Below are 25217 nucleotides of genomic sequence, written 5' to 3'. Positions count from 1 at the left end.
ACTGGAGTCAGAGAACTGAATATGGACCCAATCCCTGTAAGCCTCGGGTTTCTTATCCATCTCAAGGTTTAAATGAGCTGCATGAACGTATTTTGTAAACTGTTAAGTGTTATATAAACCTTATATATTACTCCAATAATAATACTACAGTATCGCAAATGTAAGCAATTACCAAATGTAGTGACTCAAAATTGTGCATCACTGTACCTTTAACCTAAAAGTGCATACTAAAAATATAAAATTCTAAAGAGGGCACGAAAAGCCTTCAAGCTATTATAAAAGATAAGCAAAGCTCAAAACTTCTAAGCCTTCCACAAAACCTCAGAACCTGTGATAAGCCTTTTCCTTCGGTCAGCTTCAATTAGTCTCAGAGTCTAAAAATCTGTAATTATTTAATTGCTTAAAATTATTCCACTAAAAACAAGAAAAATAAATAAAAAGCAACTTTCAGCAAGTCTTGTTTCAAAAAATGACCAAGAAATAACTACGTGAAGGGCAAAAAAAAAAAAAAAAAAAAAAAAAAAGCTATAGATTGGATTTTTTTTTCCTTCATATATCCGTATATATGAAGGAAAAATTAAAATTCCTCTTTACATCCAACCACCACTTTGGCTTTGAAGCTGCCTCCTGATATTGACACTTCAAAGATGTAGTATGACTATTCTTATATGTCTCTATCTACTGATGACGATCCCACTCTTTTAGTATAAACAGTACCACTGACTTCCAATCAATTAGTTTTAATACATATAATCCCTAATTTAGAATGCAACACTTCTTAGTTAACTGAAAGAATTAAAAAGTGATAACAAATCAATTAGATATAAATTAAATACTAAATATAAACATCACATTAAAATACACACTAAATTTAATGCATAATTGTATAGCACTTAATATATACCAGGCACTGTTCTAAATGTTTTATATGTATCAAACAATTAATCATCATACTGGTTGAGCATCCCAAATCCAAAAATCTGAAATCTGAAATGCTCCAAAACTCCAAACTTTTTGAGCACCAACAGGATGTTCAAAGGAAATGCTAACTGCAGCATTGTGGATTTCAAATTTTCTGGCTTGAGATACTCAACCAGGTAAGTCTAATATAAATAATCCAACCAAAATCCAAAACACTTCTCATCCCAAGCATTTTGGATAAGACATACTCAACCTGTATAAACCCAATAAGGTACATAATATGATTATGCCCATCTTACTCTCGGGAAAACTGAGGCACAGAAGCATTAAGTAACATGCTCTAGGTCATATAGCTAGTAAGTGGTAGAATCTGGATTCAAACCCAGGCAGTGTGCTTCTAGAATCCATGTTATTTACTACTATGCTATGAAAATATTCAAAGCTATAAGGCAATGGAATTAATATGGAGCCAAGATCAACATTATATAAAAGCATATAAAACAGGAAATGCCAAATTTTATATGTTCATTTATATTTGGAACATTTTTAAGTAGAAAAGGAATAATTCACATTAGAATTAGATCAACTGTGCTCGTGTCAGAATTTACACCTTTAGGATTCTACCCTGGTCATCTAATTCACCTTGTATCTCTCACTGTGCCAAATGGCATATGGCACAGTAGAGAAGCAACAAATATCAAATGGATGAATGAATAAAAATGAAGAATGTCATGACCCAATGAGGATAGTGAAACAGAAAGAGAGAGATGCCAGTCTGTTGATACTCAGTACAAATGGAGAAGTATTTGATGATCATACTGGTATTTGGTGGAAGCAAATATTTAAGGAAAGATACCACTTCACAGTTTGAGTACAGCACTAGAAGGGTAAGGGGAAGGAAAGAATGCTTGACATTGACTTTTAATTGTTCTTAAGCATTAAATGTATGTGTAGTCAGACTTCCTCCTCTGGCTTCAAAAGCCATCACGATTTATAGAAATGTCAAATTTCTTATAAATGTATGGCACACACCAAAGTTTTAAGATACTGCATTTCTAGGGAGGCTCTGCTAAACCACAGTCATTGCCTTTAGTAGTCCAAAACATTAGAAAGACAAGAGCTATAGTTGCTTAATTCTGTAGTGTATCATAGCTAGAATTCCATCATCGGTCTCGACACTTAAGATAATTAGTAAGATTATAAGAAAAATGTATTTTAATAGTTTGTGGATATCATTAGCCTATAAAAGAGAAATCATAAATTTGTGGGAAGCTTACATCAATACACAAGGAGGAAATCTTCATTTCCTACTTGCAAAAGATCTTTAGAAATTGAATAGGCAGGAAAGATCAGATCAAGATTAAACCAAGTACCTGAGCCACCTCAGGGAATAAAATAATAGCTTAGATGAAACACCCTACACCATGAGGGATTTAGGTTGAGAATAGAGTAAGCAAAGTAATCCCAGAGCATGGCAAGAGACTAAAGTCATGCTCAGAAACATTAAAAAAAAAAAAAAAAAGTAATAGCTGGCAAAGAACTCAGAAGGTACACAGCATTTGTTGACCTGAGTCAACTAAATGATTTCAGAAAGCTGAAGGGTAAGAGAACCCATATTCACTTTAACAATTAACCAGACTTCAACATTATCACGAACATGGATCAGTACTCATCAAAAGGCAGGCGCCACTATGTTGGCAGGATATGGAGTGGAAAGATGGATGTTGCAGGCACTGGCAAAAGTCAAGCTAGACTGCAAAGCATAGAGGTATGCTTGCAATCTTATTGGGGGAGAAAAAAGCTAATGGTTGAGTGAACCAAGAGAAAAGCACTCTGAAGACTGAAGTTGTTTAAGGAAAAAAAAAAAAAAAGGACAGCCCTTGTCACTGGAGAAGAGATGGAAGATTGACTAAACTTACAACAGAATGGAGACCCAAAGATGGTAGGCGTAAGAAGGGTCGCCAGCGACGAAGACGGAGAGATGGACTGGTAGCCTTTGCAGGGCCTACATGGTAACGTTTGACCCAGGGCAGGGATGCATGGTGACACAATGATGAGGCCTTCGTTCTGCAGTGGCTAGAATGAGGCTGTGATGAGGATGGCGAGGAGGACTACATAATTAAAAAAGAGAATATTTTACTTAGACCACGTTACTGGGTGATCGTTTATTCTTAAAAGCAACGTATGGTCATGCTTGTAATTCATATGGTCTACTAGTTTTAATAACCATAATCTAGCAAAGGATCATATATGAATATTGGTTAAAAGCAGGTAAAGTGGAAATATATAACCAAGTATCAGGTTATATGCCATAGTTCTATAAGTGTACCTTGGAAATATTCATATAGCTTCATTTGCATAGCACAGACTCATGGAAATTAATACTTAAAAGCCACTAAAATTATTACATCAAATTGTTTTTAAAAAGTAACACACACGCAAAAACTAGGTAATGCATATAAAATGTACAAAGAATAATGGGTAGAAGAAAACTGTATGGTGATAGGCATTGGTAAAAAAGAATTCCTTAAAAGGAATAAGCTCCAAGAAGAAAAAAAAAAAAACAACTTTAAAATATAAACAAGAGTGAAATTAATCCCTCCAAAGCTGACGACCTGAATAAACTATCCTCCTACTTAGGCTGATACGTTACGTGGAAAACATCATGGCCTCTTAGCTATCTTTTAGGAAACGATATCATTAAATAAAATACACATCTTTTTTATGTCAGGTGCTTTTTAAGGACTTAACATATATCAGTTCATTTAACCTCCCAATAACCCACAAGCACAACTATTCCTGTTATACAAGTGAGGAATCAGAGCACAAATGGGTTAAGTAACATAACTAAGGTCACATTGCCAGCAGGTAACAGAACTGGGATTCAAACCCAGGAAATCAGGTTCTAGAGTCCAATGATCTTAATCACTGTGGTGTATAGCCGAAGTGACCAAGAAAAATATGTTATTGCTAAATGGAACAGATAGTGTTAAGGAGAGAAACCATTCTGATAAGGTTAGGGTATTTTGGGAATCACCTTTTCAAACACTATTGTACCACAAAAGGCAAATCTAGCCAAGAGTTTTCTACAAAATATACAAGGATATAACATAATAGTAGTAATCCAAATGATTTCATAATTGTCACATTCGATTAATAACACCAGTATATAAAATAAAAAATTTGAGGGAGTATGACAAAATTACAATCACTATAATCATAGTGAGAAGAAATAAAAAGAATGGTAATATAAATCCTCACTTGGTGATAATAGATTTTGCTAACCATAACAACCATAATAGATTTCTCTTAAGGAAAATGAGTTTTACTTTCCGACTGATTTTTAAAACTCTTTTCAACTCTGAAAATTCTCTAATCCTACTTAGTATCCTCAATCTAAATAAACAATATACTAACCTTAAAAAAAAGCTATCATTTTGATGGGGGTTTAAAAAATATGTTCGAACATTTTAGCTGCTCATAATAAGCATCAGTCAATCAAAAATACATAAATGAATTCTATACTTGGTTCTACATGGGAACAAAAGTGTATATGATAGTGTCTCCTCTCACAGACATAATTTAATCAGAAATTAATTAGTAATATTACTAAACCAGAGTTGTACAGTGAAAGAATATATAAAGTTGGGATGGGTGAAATAGGAAAATATTCTTGGCAAATAATTCAATGTGAGAAAAAGAACAGAAATAGAAATAAGGAAGACATGTTTAGAAGAGTAATGTGTCAGGTCTGAAATTTGAGTTTATTCTTTCAATTTAATAAGTTAGCCTCTTACTTTTTCATGGGTATTGGCAAAAGGCATGAGACGCCTGGGTCAGAGAAAAAAAAAAAAACAACTTTATTACTCATAGCACAGCAAGGAGCATGATCATCAATACGTTTGTGCCAATTCACATGAGAACAACAGACATAGCTAGGGTGGATGGTTGCAAAAGAGTAGGCTGCGTTACAGGAGAGGAACACTGAGCTGGGGAAACCACTGGTTTACAGCAAGCAGTAAGCAAACAGGCTCTTTGTTCCGGAGGCAAAGACATTACCTCATCCCTTAAGGTTGCTTACTCCAAACACACCTGTGAGAAATGTGATTTCCACCTTCAAGTATGATGACCCTCTTCTTTTGTCATTTTTGAAGAACCTTTTTGAAAACTTTTTTTAAAAAAAAATTTCAAATTTACACAGTTACAAAAACAAGCATAATACAGGAAACACCTAGATTTGACTATGATATTTTACCTTCATTTGCTTTATTATCTCTTTACCTTTTTCTACATAACTTTTTTTCCTGAATCATTTGAAGGTAAGTTACATACATCATGGCCCGTTAATCCTAAATTCTTCAGTATTTCCTAGGACTAAGGGAATTATCTAACATTAATATCAGTGCAGTTATCACCCTCAAAATTTTATATTGATATAATACTTTCTCCTCATCTCCCATATTTTAATTTTGCCAGTTATCTAGTTGTGTAATTTACAGCATTTTCCCCCAGGATCTAATCTAAGCACAGATATTAAATTTATTCATCATGTCTCCTTAGTATCTTTTAACCTGGAACATTTCTAACAATCTTTATCTTTTATATTTTAAGCATCAAGCCCTTCTCCATTTTTCAATAAATCATTTTCTATTCAAAAAGTCATGCTCTCTGTGACTAGAGACTGCTTTACTTCTTCCTTTTTAAACAATATTCCCTTTATTTCCTTTACTTGCCCTACTATATTGGCTAGGACCTCTACTACAGTAATGAATTTCATTGACTTCTGCTTTTATCTTGGTTATTTCTACCTTTTACCCACTTCGGATTTAACCTGCTCTTCTTTTACTACCTTAAGGTAAAAACGTAGATCTCTGACTTGAAGCCATTTCCCTTTTCTACTATAAGCATGTAATACTATAGTTTCCCTAACCCGTTTTTTTTTTTTCTACTATAAGCATTTAATGCTATAGATTTCTCTCCAACCCCTGCATTAGCTGTATCCTGTCAATTTTGGTATACTTCTTTTTAGTCAATTCAAAATGTTTTCTAATTTCTCTTGTGAAATCCTCTTTGATCCATGAGTTATTTAGAAGTGTACTATTTAATATCTAAATATTTTGGGGATTTTCCAGGTATTTTTCTGTTGTTGATTCGTAGTTTAACTCCACTATGAATAGAAAACATTCTTTGTATAATTTAAAAATTTTTTTTAAATTTAAAGTTGATTTTCTAATCCAGAATATGGTCTATCCTGGTAACTATTCCACGTGCACTTGAGAAGACTGTATATTCAACTATTCTGTTCCAAATTTCTGAAGTGTTCCACAAATATCAAAAGGGTCAAGTTGTTTGATAATGTTGCTGAAATCTTCAATTTTTTACTAATGTTCTGTATTTGTTTTATTCATTCTGAGTGTTGATATCTCCATCTACAATTGTGAATTTGTCTGTTTCTCTCTTCAGTTCTAACAGTGTTTGCCTCATACATTTAGAGGTTCTAACTGTTAGCTGCATACACATACTTTCTGTTATGTGTATGCTATGTCTTCTTGGTGAGGTAACCTCTTTATCCTTACATAATGTCCTTCTTCATCACTGGAAATATTCCTTGTTCTGAAGTCTACTTAACTTCATGTCAATATAACTACTGTGGTTTTCTTTTGATTAGTGTTTGTATTGTTCATCTTTTCCCATCCTTTTGATTGTCACCTTCTTACGTTTTTTAAAGTGACTTTCTTGTAAACAGCATATAATTGTGTCTTGCTTTTTTACCAAACTGGTCTTTCTTTCAATTTGAGGGTTTATAGACATTTGAGTCTTTATAATGACATTTCATTAACTTCATGTGATGTTTTATATGGCTGGATTTAAATCTACATTGTCAGTTCTTTATTTTTTCCATCTGGTCTGTTACTTTTCTGCTTTTTGCATTATTTCTATCATTCTATTTTATCTGTACTGTGGGCTTCTTGTTTATACTTTTTAAGCTTTTCAGTAATTGCCCCAGGATTTACAAGATATACCTTTAGTTATGGAGTACCTTCAAATAGTATTACACTACAACATATATAGTATAAGAACCTCACAACAGTATTATCCCAATTTCTCCCTCCCTTCCTTTGTGCTATTGTCTGATTTTATATGTGCTATAAATTTATAGTACATAGTTGCTATCTTTGATTTAGTAATCCTAATCATCTTCTAGAGAAATTTAAAACAAGAATAAAATGTATTTTATATTTACCTTCATTTGTTCCATTTTCAGTGCTTCCCAAATCTTTGTATAGCTCCAAGTTTCCATCTGGCATTGTACTGTTTCAGCATAATGAAATTCCTTTACACTTCTTATAGTGCAAGTAAGCTGGTATGAGCTCTCTCAGTTTTTGTTTGTCTCAAAGTTTTTATTGTTAAAATATATTTTTGTTCCATTGAACTCTTAGCTTTCTAAAAATATCATTCTTTTCTGGCTCGCATAACTTCTAGTAAGGAGTCTGCTGTAATTCTCATGAATTCTTAGTATCTACTCTGTCTTTATCATGTGGCTGCCTTGAACATTTTCCATTTATCTTTGTTCTTCAGCAACACTTTCCATTTATTTTTGAATTTTAATGTGTCTCAGTGGTTATATGTGTGTGTTTGTTTTTTTGGAGGATAAAGGTATTCATCCTATCTAGTGTCTCTGAGATTCCTGAAGCTGTGGTTTGGTATCTTTAATTACTTTTGGAAAATAGTTGCCATTACCCTTCAAATACTTTTTGTCTCAAGGCCCCACCCCTCACCCACTCCCACCCCCATCATATCTTTCCATCTCTCTTCTCCTTCTGGGATTCCACTTTCACATATTACATCACTTGAAATTGTCCCACAGCGTTTGGATGCACTGTTTGTTTTGTGTGGTTTTTCTTCCCCTCTTTTCCACTACTTTTTCCCCTTTGTGGGTAAGTTTGGGTAATTTCCAGTGATTTATCTTCACAGTCACCAATTCTTTTGTCAACTTTGTTGAGTCTACTGGTGAATCTGTTAATGGCATTCTTCATCTCTAGTACTGTTTTTTTCATTACTGGCATTTCCATTTGATTCTTTCTTATGTTAATAGTTTCCAATTCTGCTGATACTACCCATGTGATGGAACATGTTTTCCTCTTTTCCACTTGAGCCTTTAAGTATTTTAAATTTTCTGTCTGATAGTTTGACATCTAGATCATATCTGAGTCTAACTCTGCTGAATGCTTTTTCTCATGATTTTTGGTTAAAAGCCATACACTTTTCTAGGAGTACAGATAAATAATATGTATACCTAAAAATGGGCATGTCTCATCTTCTGCTATGACTTAGTGCATGGGGATAAGCCAACCTAGTCAAGAGTTTAACTGTTTGGGTTTTACTGTTACTATAATTACCCTGAGAATACCATTGGTTTAAAATTCATCTGGCACAACCTTGGGCTTAGACTGGGAGTTGGGTTGTAGGATGTTTTCTTTTTCATTGCTCTTGTTCCACCCTCAGCTTTAGGTTTTTGCTCACGGGGTATGCCTCAGAAAAGGTCTCTCTCCATATTATTGACCCATCCCCACACATTTGAGACCTGTTTCTTGGTGCTTGCTAGTCTAATGGTGGGTTTGTGGAGGCATTCTTTATTGTTCTGTATCAGCCTCTGTCCCTGGATATCAAGGCCAAGACTTTCTCAGGGGTTCTTTCCTCCAGTGGTAGAAGAACCTGCCCCTCCCACAAAAGGGGTGGTCTTATCTCTTCCCTTCCCAGGAAAGGTTTTCTGTCTGAGGGTCTTTAGACTTTGTTCTATAGGGGAGAAGAATCCAGGCTTGGTGCCTTTCCCACAGCAGCAGCTGCTCTCCTCCCCTAGGCCTGCACTTAAAGATTCACATCTTGTCCCCACTTAATCTCATGAGCACCCATTGAGGTCTGCAGAGAGTAGATACAAGCTCGCCCTTCAGGGCTGTTTACAGGGATTTTATAGTCTTATGGTAGCCTACTTGTGACCTTAAGCAATTTGTTATAATTTTTAGCTATTTTGTTTCATTACCCATAAATTTTGGGCTTCTATTCATCTCAGTAAGTGTATCTCTACATCATTTTTCTTCTCCTTCTCCTTCTTCTTCTTCTATTCATCTCAGTAAGTATATCTCTACATCATTCTCCCCCTTCCCCTCCCTCCCTCCCTCCCTCCCTCCCTCCTCCTCCTCCTCCTCCTCCTCCTTCTTCTTCTTCTTCCACGGAGTCTTGATCTATCGCCCAGGCTGGAGTGCAGTGGCACACCATCTCAGCTCACTGCAAGCTCCGCCTCCCAGGTTCAAGTCATTCTCCTGCCTCAGTCTCCCAAGTAGCTGGGACTACAGGCACATGCCACCATGCCCAGCTAATTTTTTTGTATTTTTAGTAGAGACGGGGTTTCACCATGTCAGCCAGGATGGTCTCAATCTCCTGATCTCGTGATCCGCCCACCTCAGCCTCCCAAAGTGCTGGGATTACAGGCATGAGTCACCATGCCTGGCCTACATCATTTTTCATGGCAACATATTATTCCTTAAATAGATGTACCATAAATGTAACACTGCACCTTTAGATTGTTTCTGGTTTTCTACAATTATGCTTCAGTGAAAATGTGCACACAAGTATCTATATATGCATCAGTCAACAGTAATAATATTGGTATCCAAAATGATGTTATAAAACAACAACCATAATAGCTAACATCAAGTGCTTACTATCTTTTACCAGATGTTCTAAACGATAGATGCTACAGATCTTCACAATAATCCTGTAAGGTACATATTATGATTATTTCTATTTTAAAGATAAAGAATAATTTTTCCCCAAATGTTATCACACTAGTAATTTTAGTCTTCTTTTTGATCATCAGGCTTTCCAATAAAAACTTACATAACAGAGGAAGGAAGAAGAAAACGATAATGAGTCTGAAAGTACACTCTATTAAATGAGTCCCATACATCAAAGCTTGTGTGTATGTGTTTGTATGTGGCTAATGTTTTATAACATTCAAAATAGGATAGCACATCAATATATTGTAATTGTTTATTTAACCACTTTGTAAGGCTTGGGGGCAGGCAAAGCTCTTGTCTACCTTACTGCTCCTGTGATAGCTTACTAAAGATTGTTTCTAACAAGCATGCCAAAATGTTAAACATTAGAACCAGTAACTCTAAATTTTTACTCTGGTCATATTTATTTTTACCTCCTAATGCTAAATGAACACACTATACACATATTATCTTCAACTGTATAATTTACACTATACACATATTATCTTCAACTGTATAATTTCCAGAGATAATTCATAATACAGACAACACAGTGTACATCATATATATTTTCAATTTCAAAGAATTGATCTAATTCAGAAAAAGACTTTCAAGCAATAACATTTCAAGAGATGGAAGGACTTTGAAATAAAGTGTGCTATTATGGAAACCTAAAATTCATAGGCTTTCCTCCTAGAATTACAAAGATTAAAGACACATATACCAACTTTAAAATCTTCATAATATTAACAGTTAATGCAATTGTTTAAGCAACCTAATTTTTAGCTCTGCTTTCAAATATGAAAATGTAAACTGTGAGCTGAATCTTGAGCTAGATGGCTAATTTTTCATATTGTCTTCCACACTAATTGGAAAAGATTAAATGTCTACAGTTTATTTTTGACTATTTCATAAGAGTCTTAAAGAGAGTTCACTTTTTAGAGAGTCTGAATAAAGAACTCAACTTCCTCGGTTTTTTCATTCTGGTGAAGAGTCCAAAATCACTAACAATTATTTATTTCATTAAAACCATTAACAACACTAGTGTTTGCCAGGACATTAACGGTGAACCTGTGCCCTCACTGTTGACTGTGTGAGCACTGCAACAGTATACTGTGATGTACATATACCACTTTACAGGAATATAAATTCATCTCTTGATTATAGTTCAAAACAACCTAGTCTAGGCTTTTCAGAAACCCGAGGAATTTTGAAAAGCAGATTAAATGTTTTACTCTTCAGGAAGAATGCTAAGATATTTAATAAGTAATTGTTGCATGAGATGTTTAAGCATTACTTCTGATTGAAACCCTCTGAGTTTAAACACACACACACACACACACACACACACATATTCACTTACACACACAGAGAAAGTGAGCTATGAGAATACAGACCATAACCATGACAGTTTTGGGTTTTTCAGAAGCACGAGGACCTATTTGACTTGCCCAAAGCCACATAACTAGTGAGTGTGAAAGCCAGAGGCAGACTCATGACTCCCAGCTCCAATTTCAGTATTTTCCATTGCACACAAAGCCACTGTCCATCAACTGTCAACTAATTTGACTGATTCATAAAGGCACATCTATTACTATTTCTATCTGAATTCCTGAATATAATTCAAATCTACCTTCTAGTTGTCAAACTTAAAACTAGTTCAAAAAACAACAACCATCACCACCTAGGTCCTCAAAGGCCAAATTACTTTTCCTTCACAGTTAGTGTGCATGCACTTTTTAATACGGAAAAAAATGAATAAATTACTCTTTAAACTTTTAAATAAAATAACCAATGTATTCGAAATGCTGTAAAGGCTAAAAAGAAATGATCCAGACTTTAAAAAAAAAAAAAATCAAAGAAAGCAGAGGATCTGCCTAAGAGTACTCCTCTATTAAGAAGTCAAGTGTTTTGCTAGTGGCTCACACCCGTAATCCCAATACTTTGGGAGGCCAGGGCAGAAGGATCACTTGAGTTCAGGAGTTCAAGACCAGCCTGGGTAACATAGGGAGACCCCATCACTACTAAAAATAAAAATAAAAAAATTAGCCAGGTGTGATGGTACATGCCTGTGGTCTCAGCAACTTGGGAGGCTGAGGTAGAAGGATGGTTTGAGCCCAGGAGATCAAGCCACTGCACTGCAGCCTGAGCAAGAGAATAGGAACCTGTCTCAAAGCAAAAAAAAAAAAAAAAAAAAAAAAAAAAAGGAAGAAAGAAAGAAAGAGTTTGGTTTGGTGGGTACTGTAAGTGCTTAAATCTAAATTATGTTAAAATTCTAAAATAAAGTAAGTGGGTTTTGGTTTACAGCCAAGGCATTTTCTCATTTAAATTGACATACTGTTATTACGAAAAATATCCTTATAACCATGTAATTTCTTGAACATGAAGGGATCATTAGTGGGTAGATAGTTAAAATAATTACTGTTTTCTAAAATGTACATAACATGATTACCAAAAGAATGTGGCTGGTTTATGGGTAAGATTTCTTGTTAAAAGAAAAAAAAAATCTAGTGTTGAGTAAGAACTGACTTAGATGTTAAAGGCACAAAAGAACAAAGTATTTGACACAACTCTGAATGACTATTTGTAACTTATTACATGTTTGCATTAAATTACTAGCTGTGAATAGCCTTGCTTTTAAGGCAAAAACAAAAATTTAAATTTTAAATTCCTCATTTTATTTAGTTTGAGCAATTTCATTTACCTACATGTTTTGTTGCCTTAAGAGCATGGAAGTACCCACTAGCTGTGTGACCTTGAATATACTAGCAACTTCTTAGATTTCCCATCTGCAAAATGGGGTAACAGTTATCTTATGGAGTTGAGAGGATCAAGCTAGGGTACATACAGCACTTAGTTAGCCTAACCCATAACATGAATTCAGAAAATGGTACCCATCATTATAATAATATGGCAGACATACTTTCAAAAGGAGTAAGAATTAAGAAGGTGAAAATACTTGAAAGCTGGTGAGCACCTCAAACAATTTTGAGGAGAGGGAGAGGGAGAGGACAAGACCACTGAGTCTAAAATATGGCACAGGGAAAAGAAAATAATTGGGAACATCTCTAGAGCTGCCAAATGCTATGAAAATTAGATTATAAATGTGTGTACACATATGTGTAAGGACATGTGTGTGTGCATGCATGAGAACACATACATGTATAACTTTGAGTTTAAAATCAAAATTATAAATTAATTCTAAATGAATTTCTGTAGATTTTTTAGTAACTTTCAGTGTATGTAATACATTGGATTACAGCAAATTTAAGGTTCAAATTTTAAAAAGGAAATTAAAACCAGATCCATGCAAAAGATGCAAAGTTTCCTACAGTGTATCCATGTTCGGTTGGCAAAGAAGTCACAAGTTAAATATGGGATAGATATCAAAATACACAAAATACCACTACATATTCCATGGAAAATCTGGATAATGGTAAGTTTCTTCATTTTGCTCACCTAATAAATCAAGATGCCCACAGACATCAAGATATTCTAAAAAGACTTTTTTCCCTGACTGGTTTAACAATTATGTTTTCTCCCTTCACTTTATAATTCTCCATGTTAGAAATATCTATTAATACAATACCTATACATCTACATGTTACATTAAACCTAAACTTACCATTGTTAAACTGTTCAAACTAATTCCCGGAAATTATTTTCTTTACAATTTGAGAGTAGCCCCAAATAAAGTTCTCCTTTATTACAAATGAAAAAAATCTTATATCCTAACATTACCCTCTATTCTGGAAAGCTGTGATATAAAACAAAACTAACAGAAAACTTTCACCATCACCAAACACAACATCAATTCTATTTTTATTGCTGAAAGCATTCTTAGACGAGTCTCATCTAGTCAGATCTGGAAGGGTAAACTGGTAAGTTTGGTCTAAGAATTTTCCTTTAAAATAAGTAATAATTTAATATCTCCATTTCTAGAATTCTGAGATCAGCAAAGAAGAAAGAAGGGGGAAGGAAAGGAGAGAAATGGAGAGGAAAAAAAGAAGGAAAGCACAGAGGGAGGGAGAGAAAAGGGGAAAGGGAATGCCTCTATTCAGGGAATGTTCAGAAGAAACAAAAAAAGATAGAAGAGAGACAGAGGCAAGCTAGAGAGTCCCAGAGCATTTTTGGTTTTAAAAATAAAATAAAATAAAATTGCCTCCAAAAGATTAAGTCATGTTGAAATAAAGAAAATGAGGTATGAAAAGTAAAGAAAAACAAAGATCAGAAAGTTGCAGTTTCAGACTTTTGACAAAACTGGACTCTACATCTTGAACTGCATGATACGTGTATTGTTTCCGCCTGATTCTTACAAGATAACCAGCAACTTAAATTTTATATTATTTAAGAACTAAGCTTCTTCCTAATATCCTCAGATTCTTTCAAGGTGAAGGAAGAAGGAAATAAATTCCAAAAAGAGGGAAATAAATATGTGAGCACCTCAATTTGTGTGTAAATCATTTTTGGCTTATTGGAATGATTTCTGTTATCTCTTTGGAATCCCAAAATAATAAAAATAACTAAAAACTATACTTCAGAGTAAAATGAAGCCATGCAACTATACATATACATCTAATGAAGATGAAACTTTATCCTATTTACTACCACTGACAGTCTATACTGGCTGGGCCAAAAAAGCCAAGTAGATTCTAAACAGAGGATTTTCTTAAATTAAAAATATGCACACCCACAGAAACACATACATGTATCTTTAATTATGTATATATATTTATGACGACATACTTGAAATCAGAAATTATTCACTGTTTACCCCAGTGGTCAAATAATCCCGCTTTTACAGGTCAACAACACTAACCAAAATAGATTACATATTAATATTTCATTGTAAATTAATTATAATTTTATTTTATGATTGAAATTAACTTCATAAACTTTTGCTAAAGATCTTTTAAATATCATTAGCAATCAAACATGCTATTTCCCCCTATTAAATAAGCAAAAATTTAGAAATAGAATTCAATACTGGCAAGGACAATTTTCAAAGCTGCAGTCACCACTGAAGTAAAAGATCTTTGAAGACACAAATTATGTCTCATTTATCTTTGTATGTACAATTCTAAGCACAGTGCCTAGTACAGTAGATGCTCAGACAGGTTATCTGGTTGAACAAATGAAAGAAAGACAACTTCATATTATTTAACAAGAATCATAAAAATGTTCATCCCTTTGAATCAGTAATCCCACCTACAAGAAACTACCTTAAAGAAAGAACCCAAAAGAATACTTAGATAAACAGGGATATTCAATTAAGTTATATTTTTAACTTGAAACACTAAAAATAATCTAAACATCAAAAGTTAAGGAAATGAAAAATAAATTGTGGTTTACTCAGATGATAGTATACAGTAGCAAAGGTTTTTTTATGAGGAAATTTTGATGAAACAAAAAAATGTTCACGGTAATATGTTAAGAAAAAAGTCAAACAAAATTGCTTGATCTCAACTGTTCTTAAAATGTACTAAAAAAAGAATGGTAGCAAATATACATAGATTCTGAAAGTGTCTTTTGCTGTTTTTTCCATACTGGTATGTTTATTTAAAAACAGAAAACAATACTGCTGTTATTTTTCATTATTACTATTAATTTACATGGGGTGTTCTGGGCAGCACAACAAACTTACTCTTTTTACAAAAAGTTAAACAATAAATCATCAGGCAATCTACCCATATCTGGGTTGGCTCCTAAATTAATGTGGTAAAATCACAAATTTTAGGAATTACTTTTTAGTTAAGTGTCAATGAAGTAAAAGTAGGGTCTGAAGGCACATAAAATACCCTTTTGGATTTTTGTTTCTTGCCTTCACATTTGACTTGCAGACTGTTTCCACTCTTACATCACTGATATTTCTTCACACTTTTAAAAACACTTATTAGAATCTTCTGTGAGTAGAAAAGCCTTAAAATAAGGAGATCTTCTAATCTACTAGACACTTCAGTGGAAGCCCAAACCATATCAAGTTGGAACTTCCTGCCAATCTTATTATTCTACAGTTATTCTGAAAGGTCTTAGTTGCAGTGAATACACAGTCATCCCTCGATATCCATGGACTATTGGTCTCAGGACCCCCTGAAGATACCAAAATCCACGGATGCTCACAAGCCTTGTATAAAATAGTGTAGTATCTGCATATAACCTATGTACCTCCTCCTGTATATTCTAAATCATTTCTAGATTACTTGTAATAACTAATACAATGTAAATGCTATATAAATTGATGTTATACTATATTGTTTAGAGAATAATGACAAGAAAAAAGTCTGTATCTATTCAGTACAGACACAACCATCTTGTTTTTTCAAATATTTTTTCTCCTTTTTGTCTGAGACAAGGTCTCTGTCACCCAGGCTGGAGTGCAGCAGCATGATCACAGCTCACTGCAGTCTTGACCTCCTGAGCTGAAGCCATCCTCCCACCTCAGCCTCCCAAGTAGCTGGGACTACAGAGTAGCTGGAACTACGGGTGCATGTCACCACACCTGAATAATTTTTTTGTACATACAGGGTCTCACTATGTTGCCCAGGCTGGTCTCAAACTCCTGGCCTCAAGCGATCCTCCCTTCTCGGCCTCCCAAAGTGCTGGGATTACAGGCATGAGCTACCCTGCCCAGCCTCAAATATTTCCATTAAGTGGTTGGTTGAATCCACAAATAAGGAACCCACCATTACAGCAGGCCAACTGTATACATTCATTTTTAAATTTCTTAACTGGTCATGCATGTATCAGGTTATATTAATTTTAAAATCAGTAACTATTTTTCTAGTAGAACTTTCAACCATATTTCGTTTAGGGCTGCACATTACCATAACACACATGACCGATACATTAGTCAATTGAAAGCTTAGCTTTATATGTCTATTATTAATTTTTGTAACACAGTGCTTCAAAACTCAATCATGAACTCACTTTAAAGAAATAAAATTCAGGGCCAGGTGCAGTGGCTCACGCCTGTAATCCCAGCACTTTGGGAGGCGAGGCGAGTGGATCACGAGGTCAGGAGAACGAGACCATCCTGGCTAACACTGTGAAACCCTGTCTCTACTAAAAATACAAAAAATTAGCTGGGTGTGGTGGCATGCAACTGTAGTCCCAGCTACTTGGGAGGCTGAGGCACAAGGTCAGGAGATCGAGACCATCCTGGCTAACACTGTGAAACCCCATCTCTATTAAAAATACAAAAAATTAGCCGGGCATGGTGGCATGTGCCTGTAGTCCCAGCTACTTGGGAGGCTGAGGCAGGAGAATTGCTTGAACCTGGGATGCTGAGGTTGCAGTGAGCAGAGATTGCGCCACTGCACTCCAGCCTGGACGACAGAGCGAGACTTCATATCAAAAAATAATAATTATAAAGAAAAAATTTAAAAAGAAATAAAATTCAGGAGTAACTGAAAAGCTATCAATTTACTATTTCTCAGACAATCTGTTTCCTATCCCAAGCTAGGATATAAATAGTTACATTAAGCCTAATACAAAACACTGGTCTTAACAAAACTGCTACAAAATTAGCTGTCAAACTTTTATTGAAAGTGTTTGGCCGGGCACGGTGGCTCATACCTGTAATCCCAGCACTTTGGGAGGCCAAGGTAGGCAAATTACCTGAAGCCCGGAGCTCAAGATCAGCCTAGCCAACATGGCAAAACCTCATCTCTACTAAAAATATAAAAACTAGCCAGGCGTGGTGGCACACACCTGTAGTCCCAGCTACTAGGGGGGCTGAGGCAGGGGAATTGCTTGAACCTGGGAGGCAGAGATTGCAGTGAGCCGAGATCGTGCCACTGCACTCCAGCCTGGGTGACAGAGCAAGACTATGTCAAGAAAGAAAAGAAAGAAAGGAAGGAAGGAAGGAAGGAAGGAAGGAAGGAAGGAAGGAAGGAAGGGAGGGAGGGAGGGAGGGAGGGAGGGAGGGAGGGAGGGTGGGTTTATTTGAAGGTGGGGGTGACAGGAGGAAGACAGAGGAACTAGGACTAGATTCTGCAGCCGGACAGTTTGAGCTCAAATTCTAGCTCTACCACTTAGTAGATACGTGACCTTGGGGAAAGTAACTAAAACCTTCTGTGCCTCAATTGCTTCATCTAAAGAAGGGGGACAAGAGGACAATGGTAATACCTCATAAGGCTGGTACTGGAATTAAATGACAGGTATCAAACTTCTGTAGCACTACCCAAAAGATGCAACTCTAATAACACTATTTTATTCTATCCAGAACAAAGCATAAAATGGTGGTTGTAGCAAGTGAAAATCAATGGAAAAAAAGAAAACACTCTTTGCCACTAATAATTTAATTTCCTCATTGTTTCCTCATATCCCATTGTTCTTTTGTTTTTACTCTTAAGTGAAAGATGAAAGCAATACCTTTCAGTGTAAGTTAATGAAGCATAAGTGAGGTGGGGCTACTATTCAGATTTCTGTATTAGCCGATCTACCAGACAATCACAGTGGGATGGAGAAAAGTACGTAAGTAAACAACTACTCTAGAGCAGTATGCTATGGCCAATCTTCTGAAAAGACTACTGTATTTTGGTGAATCAACTTACAGATTTCTCATTTAGTCTACATATCTCAGCATGCAATAAGGCTCCTGCCTCCTCCATTCCCATGAAAACATTCTGACAGAGTACCAATGATGCCAGTGATGATTCTACTTGTTATTACACTATATTATTACTGGCTCCTCTTCTTCTACCCACTCCTTCAACACCTACATGCCCCAAGGATTTATTGTTGGTCTACTGCTATTCTCCCTCTGTAGAATTCTCAGGGTTCTAACTAGTACCCAAATGCTGAAGACTCTGGATATCTCGCCTGAGCTCTACACTCCTACACATATGACCCAAAAAACTCACCTTAAACTCAATAGGCTGAAAAGTAAATGTACCATCTTTGGTGGTTCTCAGTCTATAAAATCCAAGCCCCCCCGATATGGCTTCACTCTATTACTTCAGCCTCATCTTCTGCCATTCAGATTCATTTTACTGGATGCCAGTAAATAAAATTACTGCCTACTATTTATTGAATGCCCATTAAATGCCAGGTACTATTCTAAGCAGTTTATATAATCAACTCATTAATTTTCACAACAATCCCATAAGGTAAATGCCATTATTTCTATTTTGTGCTAAAGAAAGTGTCCTGCCTAAGCTAATAAGCAGTGGAGTCAGTATACAAACCTATATCCTATGCTCTTACCTTCAAACCATGTAATTCTTAAACATGCCTATATATGTCCAGTTTGTCTTGGGGATTCAAAGTGAACAGACAAACAAGGCCTATTCCATCATGGGACTTACATTCTAGTTAGCAGAATAAACAAATATACACAAGGAAGAAATAACTTATTATTGACTATTTTAAAGTGCCAGGAAGAAAATAAACAGGATTTTATGACAGAAAATAAGACAGAAGAACCTAATTAACAGTGATGAAAGAAGGCTTCTCTTAAAAGTGACTTTTTTTTTTTATTTTTTTTATTTTTGAGACAGAGTTTTGCTCTGTCACCCAGGCTGGAGTGCAGTGGCACGATCTCGGCTCACCGCAAGCTCTGCCTCCCAGCTTCACACCATTCTCCTGCCTCGGCCTCCCGAGTAGTGGGACTACAGGCGTGTGCCACCATGCCTGGCTAATTTTTTTGTATTTTTAGTAGAGACGGGGTTTTACCGTGTTAGCCAGGATGGTCTCGATCTCCCGACCTTGTGATCCGCCCGCCTCAGCTTCCCAAAGTGCTGGGATTACAGGCGTGAGCCACCGCGCCCAGCCTGAAAAGTGACTTTTAAGATGAGACCTGAAAGATAAGAAGTCTCCAATTCTGCAAAGAAAAGTGGTATACCCAGAAGTATACTGCGTCATTAGAAAGCACAAAGATGGTGTTATGGACTGAATTGTGTCCCCTCTGCCAAATTCATACGTTGAAGCCCTAACCTTCAACGTGACTATATTTGAAAACAGGGCATGGAAGGAAGTAGTTAATGTTACGTAAGGTCATAAGAATGGGGCACTAATCCAATAGGGCTGATATCCTTATAAGAAGAGGAAGAGACATTAGTCGATTGATCTGTCTCCCTCTCTCTCCCGCTCTCTCCACGCCCCCTCCATATGAACACACAGGACAGGCCATGTGAGGCTACAGTGAGAAGGTGGTAGTCTACAAGCCAGGCAGGGACATCTCAGTAAAAGCCAACTCTGCTGACACTTTGCTGTTAGATTTCCAGCCCCAAGAACTGTGTGATAATAAATTTCTGTTGTTAAAGTCACCTGGTAATAATTTGAGATGAATGCCCAAGCAGACTAACACAGACAGGAAAGACCTAGGTATTTTGTAGGAACTGACAAAAAAAAAATCAGTAGGCTGCAATACAAACAGCAATGGAGATAATAATACACTGAATAATACACTTAATAATACACTTAATACACTTAAGCCCATAGACGGGAGATAACTCTTTTTTTTTTTTTTCCTGAGACAGAGTCTCGCTCTTGTCATCCAGCCTGAAGTGCAGTAGTGGGATATTGGCTGACTGCAACCTCTGCCTCCCAAGTTCAAGCAATTCTCCTACCTCAGCCTCCGGAATAGCTGGGATTACAGGCACATGCCACCACGCCCGGCTGGTTTTTGTATTTTTAGTAGAGACAGGGTTTCACCATATTGCCCAGGCTGGTCTTGAGCTCCTGACCTCAGGGGATCCACCTATCTTGGCCTCTCAAAGTGCTGGGATTATAGGCATGAGCCACCATGCCCAGCCAGGAGATGAATCTTAAATGAGATGATCAGAGAAATATTAAAAGTTCCTGGTGCAGGAATTTAAAGTCAGATGACAACTGGATTTTGAAATGTGTGGTGCAGGTTTTTGTTCTCTCAGTGACTGGAAGACACTAACATATGGCAACTAGAGGTCAGTATATTCCACCCTGGAGTGCACAAAACAGCCCCGCACAAAAAAGAATTGAACCCTTTCCAAAATGTTAACACTGTCCTATTTGGAAACAATGGCTAATGGATATGTTTCGTTTACTCAGAGGACTACAGAAAACTAACATTTGCCGCCCCCATCCCCCACTTTTTTTTTATTTCTTACACTACCAAGGACAGTTCTGAGCTAATTCTGGTTAAACACACATACATGTGTTGTATTTGTGTGTAAGGAACAGTATTGGATAATTTGGAACATGCACAAATGAATCAGATGCCAATGCTAGGCCTAAGAGTCACAGAAAGGGAGATATGATATCATACTTCATCACACTAAGGCGCCATTGGTTACATGACACACCATTTTGTGAACCACTAAGATGGGAATAACACCAAGTTAAACTATGACATCAATTGTAAGATACACTCTAATTTTAGAGTTTTTAAAATGTGAAAAAAAATGCACATCTTAAAAAATGACAGAGAATATGAGGTAGCTAAAATGCAAATAGTTGCAGTAGTCATATAAAGAATTCATATAAAGGATAAAATACATCCAGTTCTGATAAATCAGGAACTGCTTCATGCTGAAGATCATACTAAGCCGAGTCTTGAAGAATGGATAGAAGTAAGAAGTGCAAGAAATTGAGGGAAAGAATATTTTCAGAAACAGAGTACTGCAAGAAGAATAGCAATAATAAAATAAGGAAATAAGGGATGGCTAAAAAGGAATACTTAAAGTTAGAAAGACAAGTTAAAATAGGGAGAGAGAGAGAGAGAGAGAAAGCAAGCAAGAAGGAAGGAAGGAAGGAAGGAAGGAAGGGGAAAAGCGAAGAGGAGAGGAGAGAGGGGAGAGGAGAGGAGAGGAGAGAAAGGAAAGAAAAGAAGGAAAGGAAGGAAGGAATGGAAGGAAGGGAAAGAAAGGAAAGAAAGAATGGAAAGCAAGCAAGCAAGCAAGCAAGAAAGAAAAAAGAAAGACAGGGTTAGGAAAACGTTGAATGCAGCTAGGTTAAAGAGCCTGGAACTGATTGCACAGGCTTGAGCAATCATATTCTCAAACACTGTTTTTTTTCACTCCGACACATTTTAGGGTTATAATATACATAAAAAATATGGCTCACTCCAGTAGTGTTTCTAAACTGTGGGAGATGGGAAAGGAGCAGAAAAGATTAATTCTTATGGGAGTGCACAGTAGTGTAAAAAAGCCCTCCAGAAAATTCTAACTTCTATCTGCATTCCACCTTGAGAATTACTGCTGTATGCACTAGGAAACCCCTAGAAAAATGTTAGCAGCCAACTGATTCAGGTACACTTCAGGAAAGGGAATCCAGCAGAATTGTGTGAAAATGAATGAGAATTGGAATAAAAACTGAGAATCTGCATAAAAAGCAGATCTTCTAAACCAGAAGTTAACAAATTTGTACTAGATTAGTTACAGTGGGAAAAAGTATGGTGGAACTACTGTAAGAAACAGAAACAATAAAGGGAAGAAAAAGTTTAAGATACAGATAAGCTCAAACAAAAGTGCATTCTAAAATACAGTGGGTCATTCAGATGATATCTAACAGGCATCCAAGACTGGAAAGAATGAAGGAGGTTAGGTCTGAAAAAAGAGACATAAAGATCATTTAAAAAGAAGTTTAGATGTAAATCCATAATTTGGACAAAACTCCAAAAAGGGGGCAAGGGAAGTATGGCAAAAATAAATATTTTTTGTAGTTAATATGTATTAAAGCATTTAATTGCTTTATTACAAGTAATTGTCTTCATATCTTTTTTTTTTTTTGAGACAGAGTCTCGCTCTGTCGTCCAGGCTGGAGTGCAGTGGCATGATCTCCACTCACTGCAAGCTCCGCCTCCCGGGTTCGCCATTCTCCTGCCCCTGCCTCCCGTGTAGCTGGGACTACAGGCGCCCGCCACCACGCCCGGCTAATTTTTGTATTTTTAGTAGAGACGGGGTTTCACCGTGTTAGCCAGGATGGTCTCGATCTCCTGACCTCGTGATCCGCCGTCTCGGCCTCCCAAAGTGCTGGGATTACAGGCATGAGCCACTGTGCCCAGCCGTAATTGTCTTCATGTCTTAACAATAAACTTATGCTGATCCTCATCATCACCAATTTTAACACTATAAATTTGCAAACAAAAAGTCAAAGCATAGTGAAGATTATTAATATGTTCAGGATCATATAAAGCAATACAAAACAGCATTTCATGAATTTCCAATCTGGTGTTAAAAACATTTAGACGGGCCTCTTATGTGTTTGCGTATGGATAAACTTAGTCAAAAACAATAATCCACACCTTTGAAAGCAGCGCCTAAGAGCAACCTCTATATATATATATTTTAGAGAGACAGAGTCTTGCTCTGTCCCCCATGCTGGAGTGCAATGGTGCGATCACAGGTCACTATAACCTGAGCTCAAGTTACCCTCCCACCTCAGCCTCCCTAGTAGCTAGTGCTACAGGTGCATGCACCACCACACCTGGCTAATTTTTATTACATTTTGTAGAGACAGAGCCTTGCTATGTTGCCCAGGCTGGTCTCAAACTCCTGGCCTCAAGCGATCCTTCTGCTTTAACTTTCCAAAGCACTGGGATTACACAGGTGTGAGTCAGCATGCTCAGCCAAAATCAATGATTTTTAAATCAAGTATTTTTTCAAGTTTTTTTTTTAAGTATAAAGGCAATGTCCTCTTTTACATGAAAGAGTGTGGTTTCAGCCAGGCGTGGTGACTCATGCCTGTAATCCCAGCGCTATGGGAGGCCGAGACGGGCAGATTACGAGGTCAGCAGATCGAGACCTTAAAAAGAAAAAGCCAGGTAACTATCTAAAACTGTATGTCCTATAATAATAACACTATGGTTAAATTTACACATAGCAAGAAAAATTTAGAAAAAATGTGAAATACCTCAGTCTGACCTTCATGGGCACTGGTCTCATGAGTAACTCGGATGGCCTGTAATAAGAATAAAGGTATTCATTGGAAAAAAATGACTATACCCAACTTTTTAATGAAGACAACAAAGCTAAATTTTAACACCTAAAGTCTTCTAAAAGAAACAACAAACTGAAGGAAATTTAAGAACAGCTTAGTACTAGATATTTAAGAATGGTATCTGGGTAATCAAATGAATTACTATACTGTGTAACCCACAAATCTCTGAAAACTTAGGAAATTGAGTATCTGATTATTTGCAATTTCCAGGCTGTAAGTAGGGGCTATTTAACTTATTCAGTTGTTAGAACTACCACTTAACACTTTATTCGATTGAGACTAGAATAAAGTAAGCATTTCACAGATAGAGACTAAAGAAGCTTATCTCATCTGTTTCTCCAGGTTCCATGCTCCTCTGCAGCTCTGGCTGTATTTATGCTTAATCATGCAGTTTCAGTCAGCAATTGAGAAATGTGGAGCACAACTCATGCATTTATTAGAAGCTACAGAATTTAGTTTCCTGAACTAAAAAATAAACTACTTTTATAGTACCCACTATTTGCAAACATCCAGAGAAATGGGCACAATAGTAAATTACAGGTGAAAGTACAATCTTTATAAAGAGCAATTTGGCAATAAATAAATATCCAAGCCTTAAAAACATGCAAACTATTTTATCCAGCAATTTATCTTCTATGAGTTTATATATTTACATATAATTCTACATAATTATATATAATTAAGGATATTTACGAAGATTTAGCTACAATGATGTACCTTGCAGTAGTTATTAAAATAGTGAAAAAGAAGAAAACCTATTAAATTTCTAACAATAATTTATTGGTGAAATACAATACTACATAATGGAAACTATGCAGCCATTAAATAATATCAAATATATACTTACTGGTATGTAATACGTTTGTGATAAGTGAAAAAAGCAAGTTATAAAACAGTATTACAGTATGATCAAATTCTTGATTAAAAAACTGTGTATATACATACGCTCCCTAAAAAATATTAATGTTTATCTACCTCTCATTAGTAAGATTACTAATTTTCATGTTGTTAATTTTTATGTATAATAAAGATGTTTTATGAAGTCTCTAGTTTTTTTTAAAGAAAAAAACAATTTAAAATTCTCAAAGTATATTGGAAAGCATAAAAACATAATCAAATCAATTAATTTATCAGGCACAAATTCTACATAAAGCATTGTTCTAGCCAAATAATTTGTAGACTATATGCCTAATTTCAAAGAATTTATAATCTATTTAATAATGTTATTAAAAAGTCAAAAGATTTCAAAAGAAAAATTGATTCCAAAAGTAATAAATTTTAAAAACAATTTCAGAACAGTTATATGAAGTGGTACAATCACTATCACCTGAATTAAATATGACTTATATTATATATATATACCCTAGTTTATGAGGCCTGGTTATTACATTGATAAAATAGCCACAGTATGGTCTAACGTCTACCTTGAAACCTTTGCTTTTTCCTTTCATCTTCAGCCTTGTTCCAAATTCCCAATAAAAGATACATAGGGTACCGGCAGGTATATATTTATTTTAGGGAGGGAATGGTAAGGAATAGTCAATCATAAGATATTTCATTAACTTGTAAATCAGGGCCAGGCACGGTGGCTCATGTCTG

At 35.9% G+C, this 25217-nt stretch overlaps 1 protein-coding gene across 1 annotated transcript in view; it reads right to left on the bottom strand.

Annotated features, from left to right (window-relative positions):
• Positions 1–25217, bottom strand: part of UCHL3 (ubiquitin C-terminal hydrolase L3) — a 56099-nt gene that overhangs the window by 13238 nt on the left and 17644 nt on the right. Inside the window, exon 6 of the mRNA XM_025364178.1 lies at positions 23532–23579. Coding sequence (XP_025219963.1) covers positions 23532–23579 — 48 coding nt within the window. The remainder of the gene's footprint in view (positions 1–23531; positions 23580–25217) is intronic.

The sequence above is a fragment of the Theropithecus gelada genome, chromosome 17 (genome assembly GCF_003255815.1).
Source record: "Theropithecus gelada isolate Dixy chromosome 17, Tgel_1.0, whole genome shotgun sequence".
NCBI lineage: Eukaryota > Metazoa > Chordata > Mammalia > Primates > Cercopithecidae > Theropithecus > Theropithecus gelada.
Note: the sequence above shows the minus strand (reverse complement) of the source record. Positions and strands in the feature narration are given on the sequence as shown.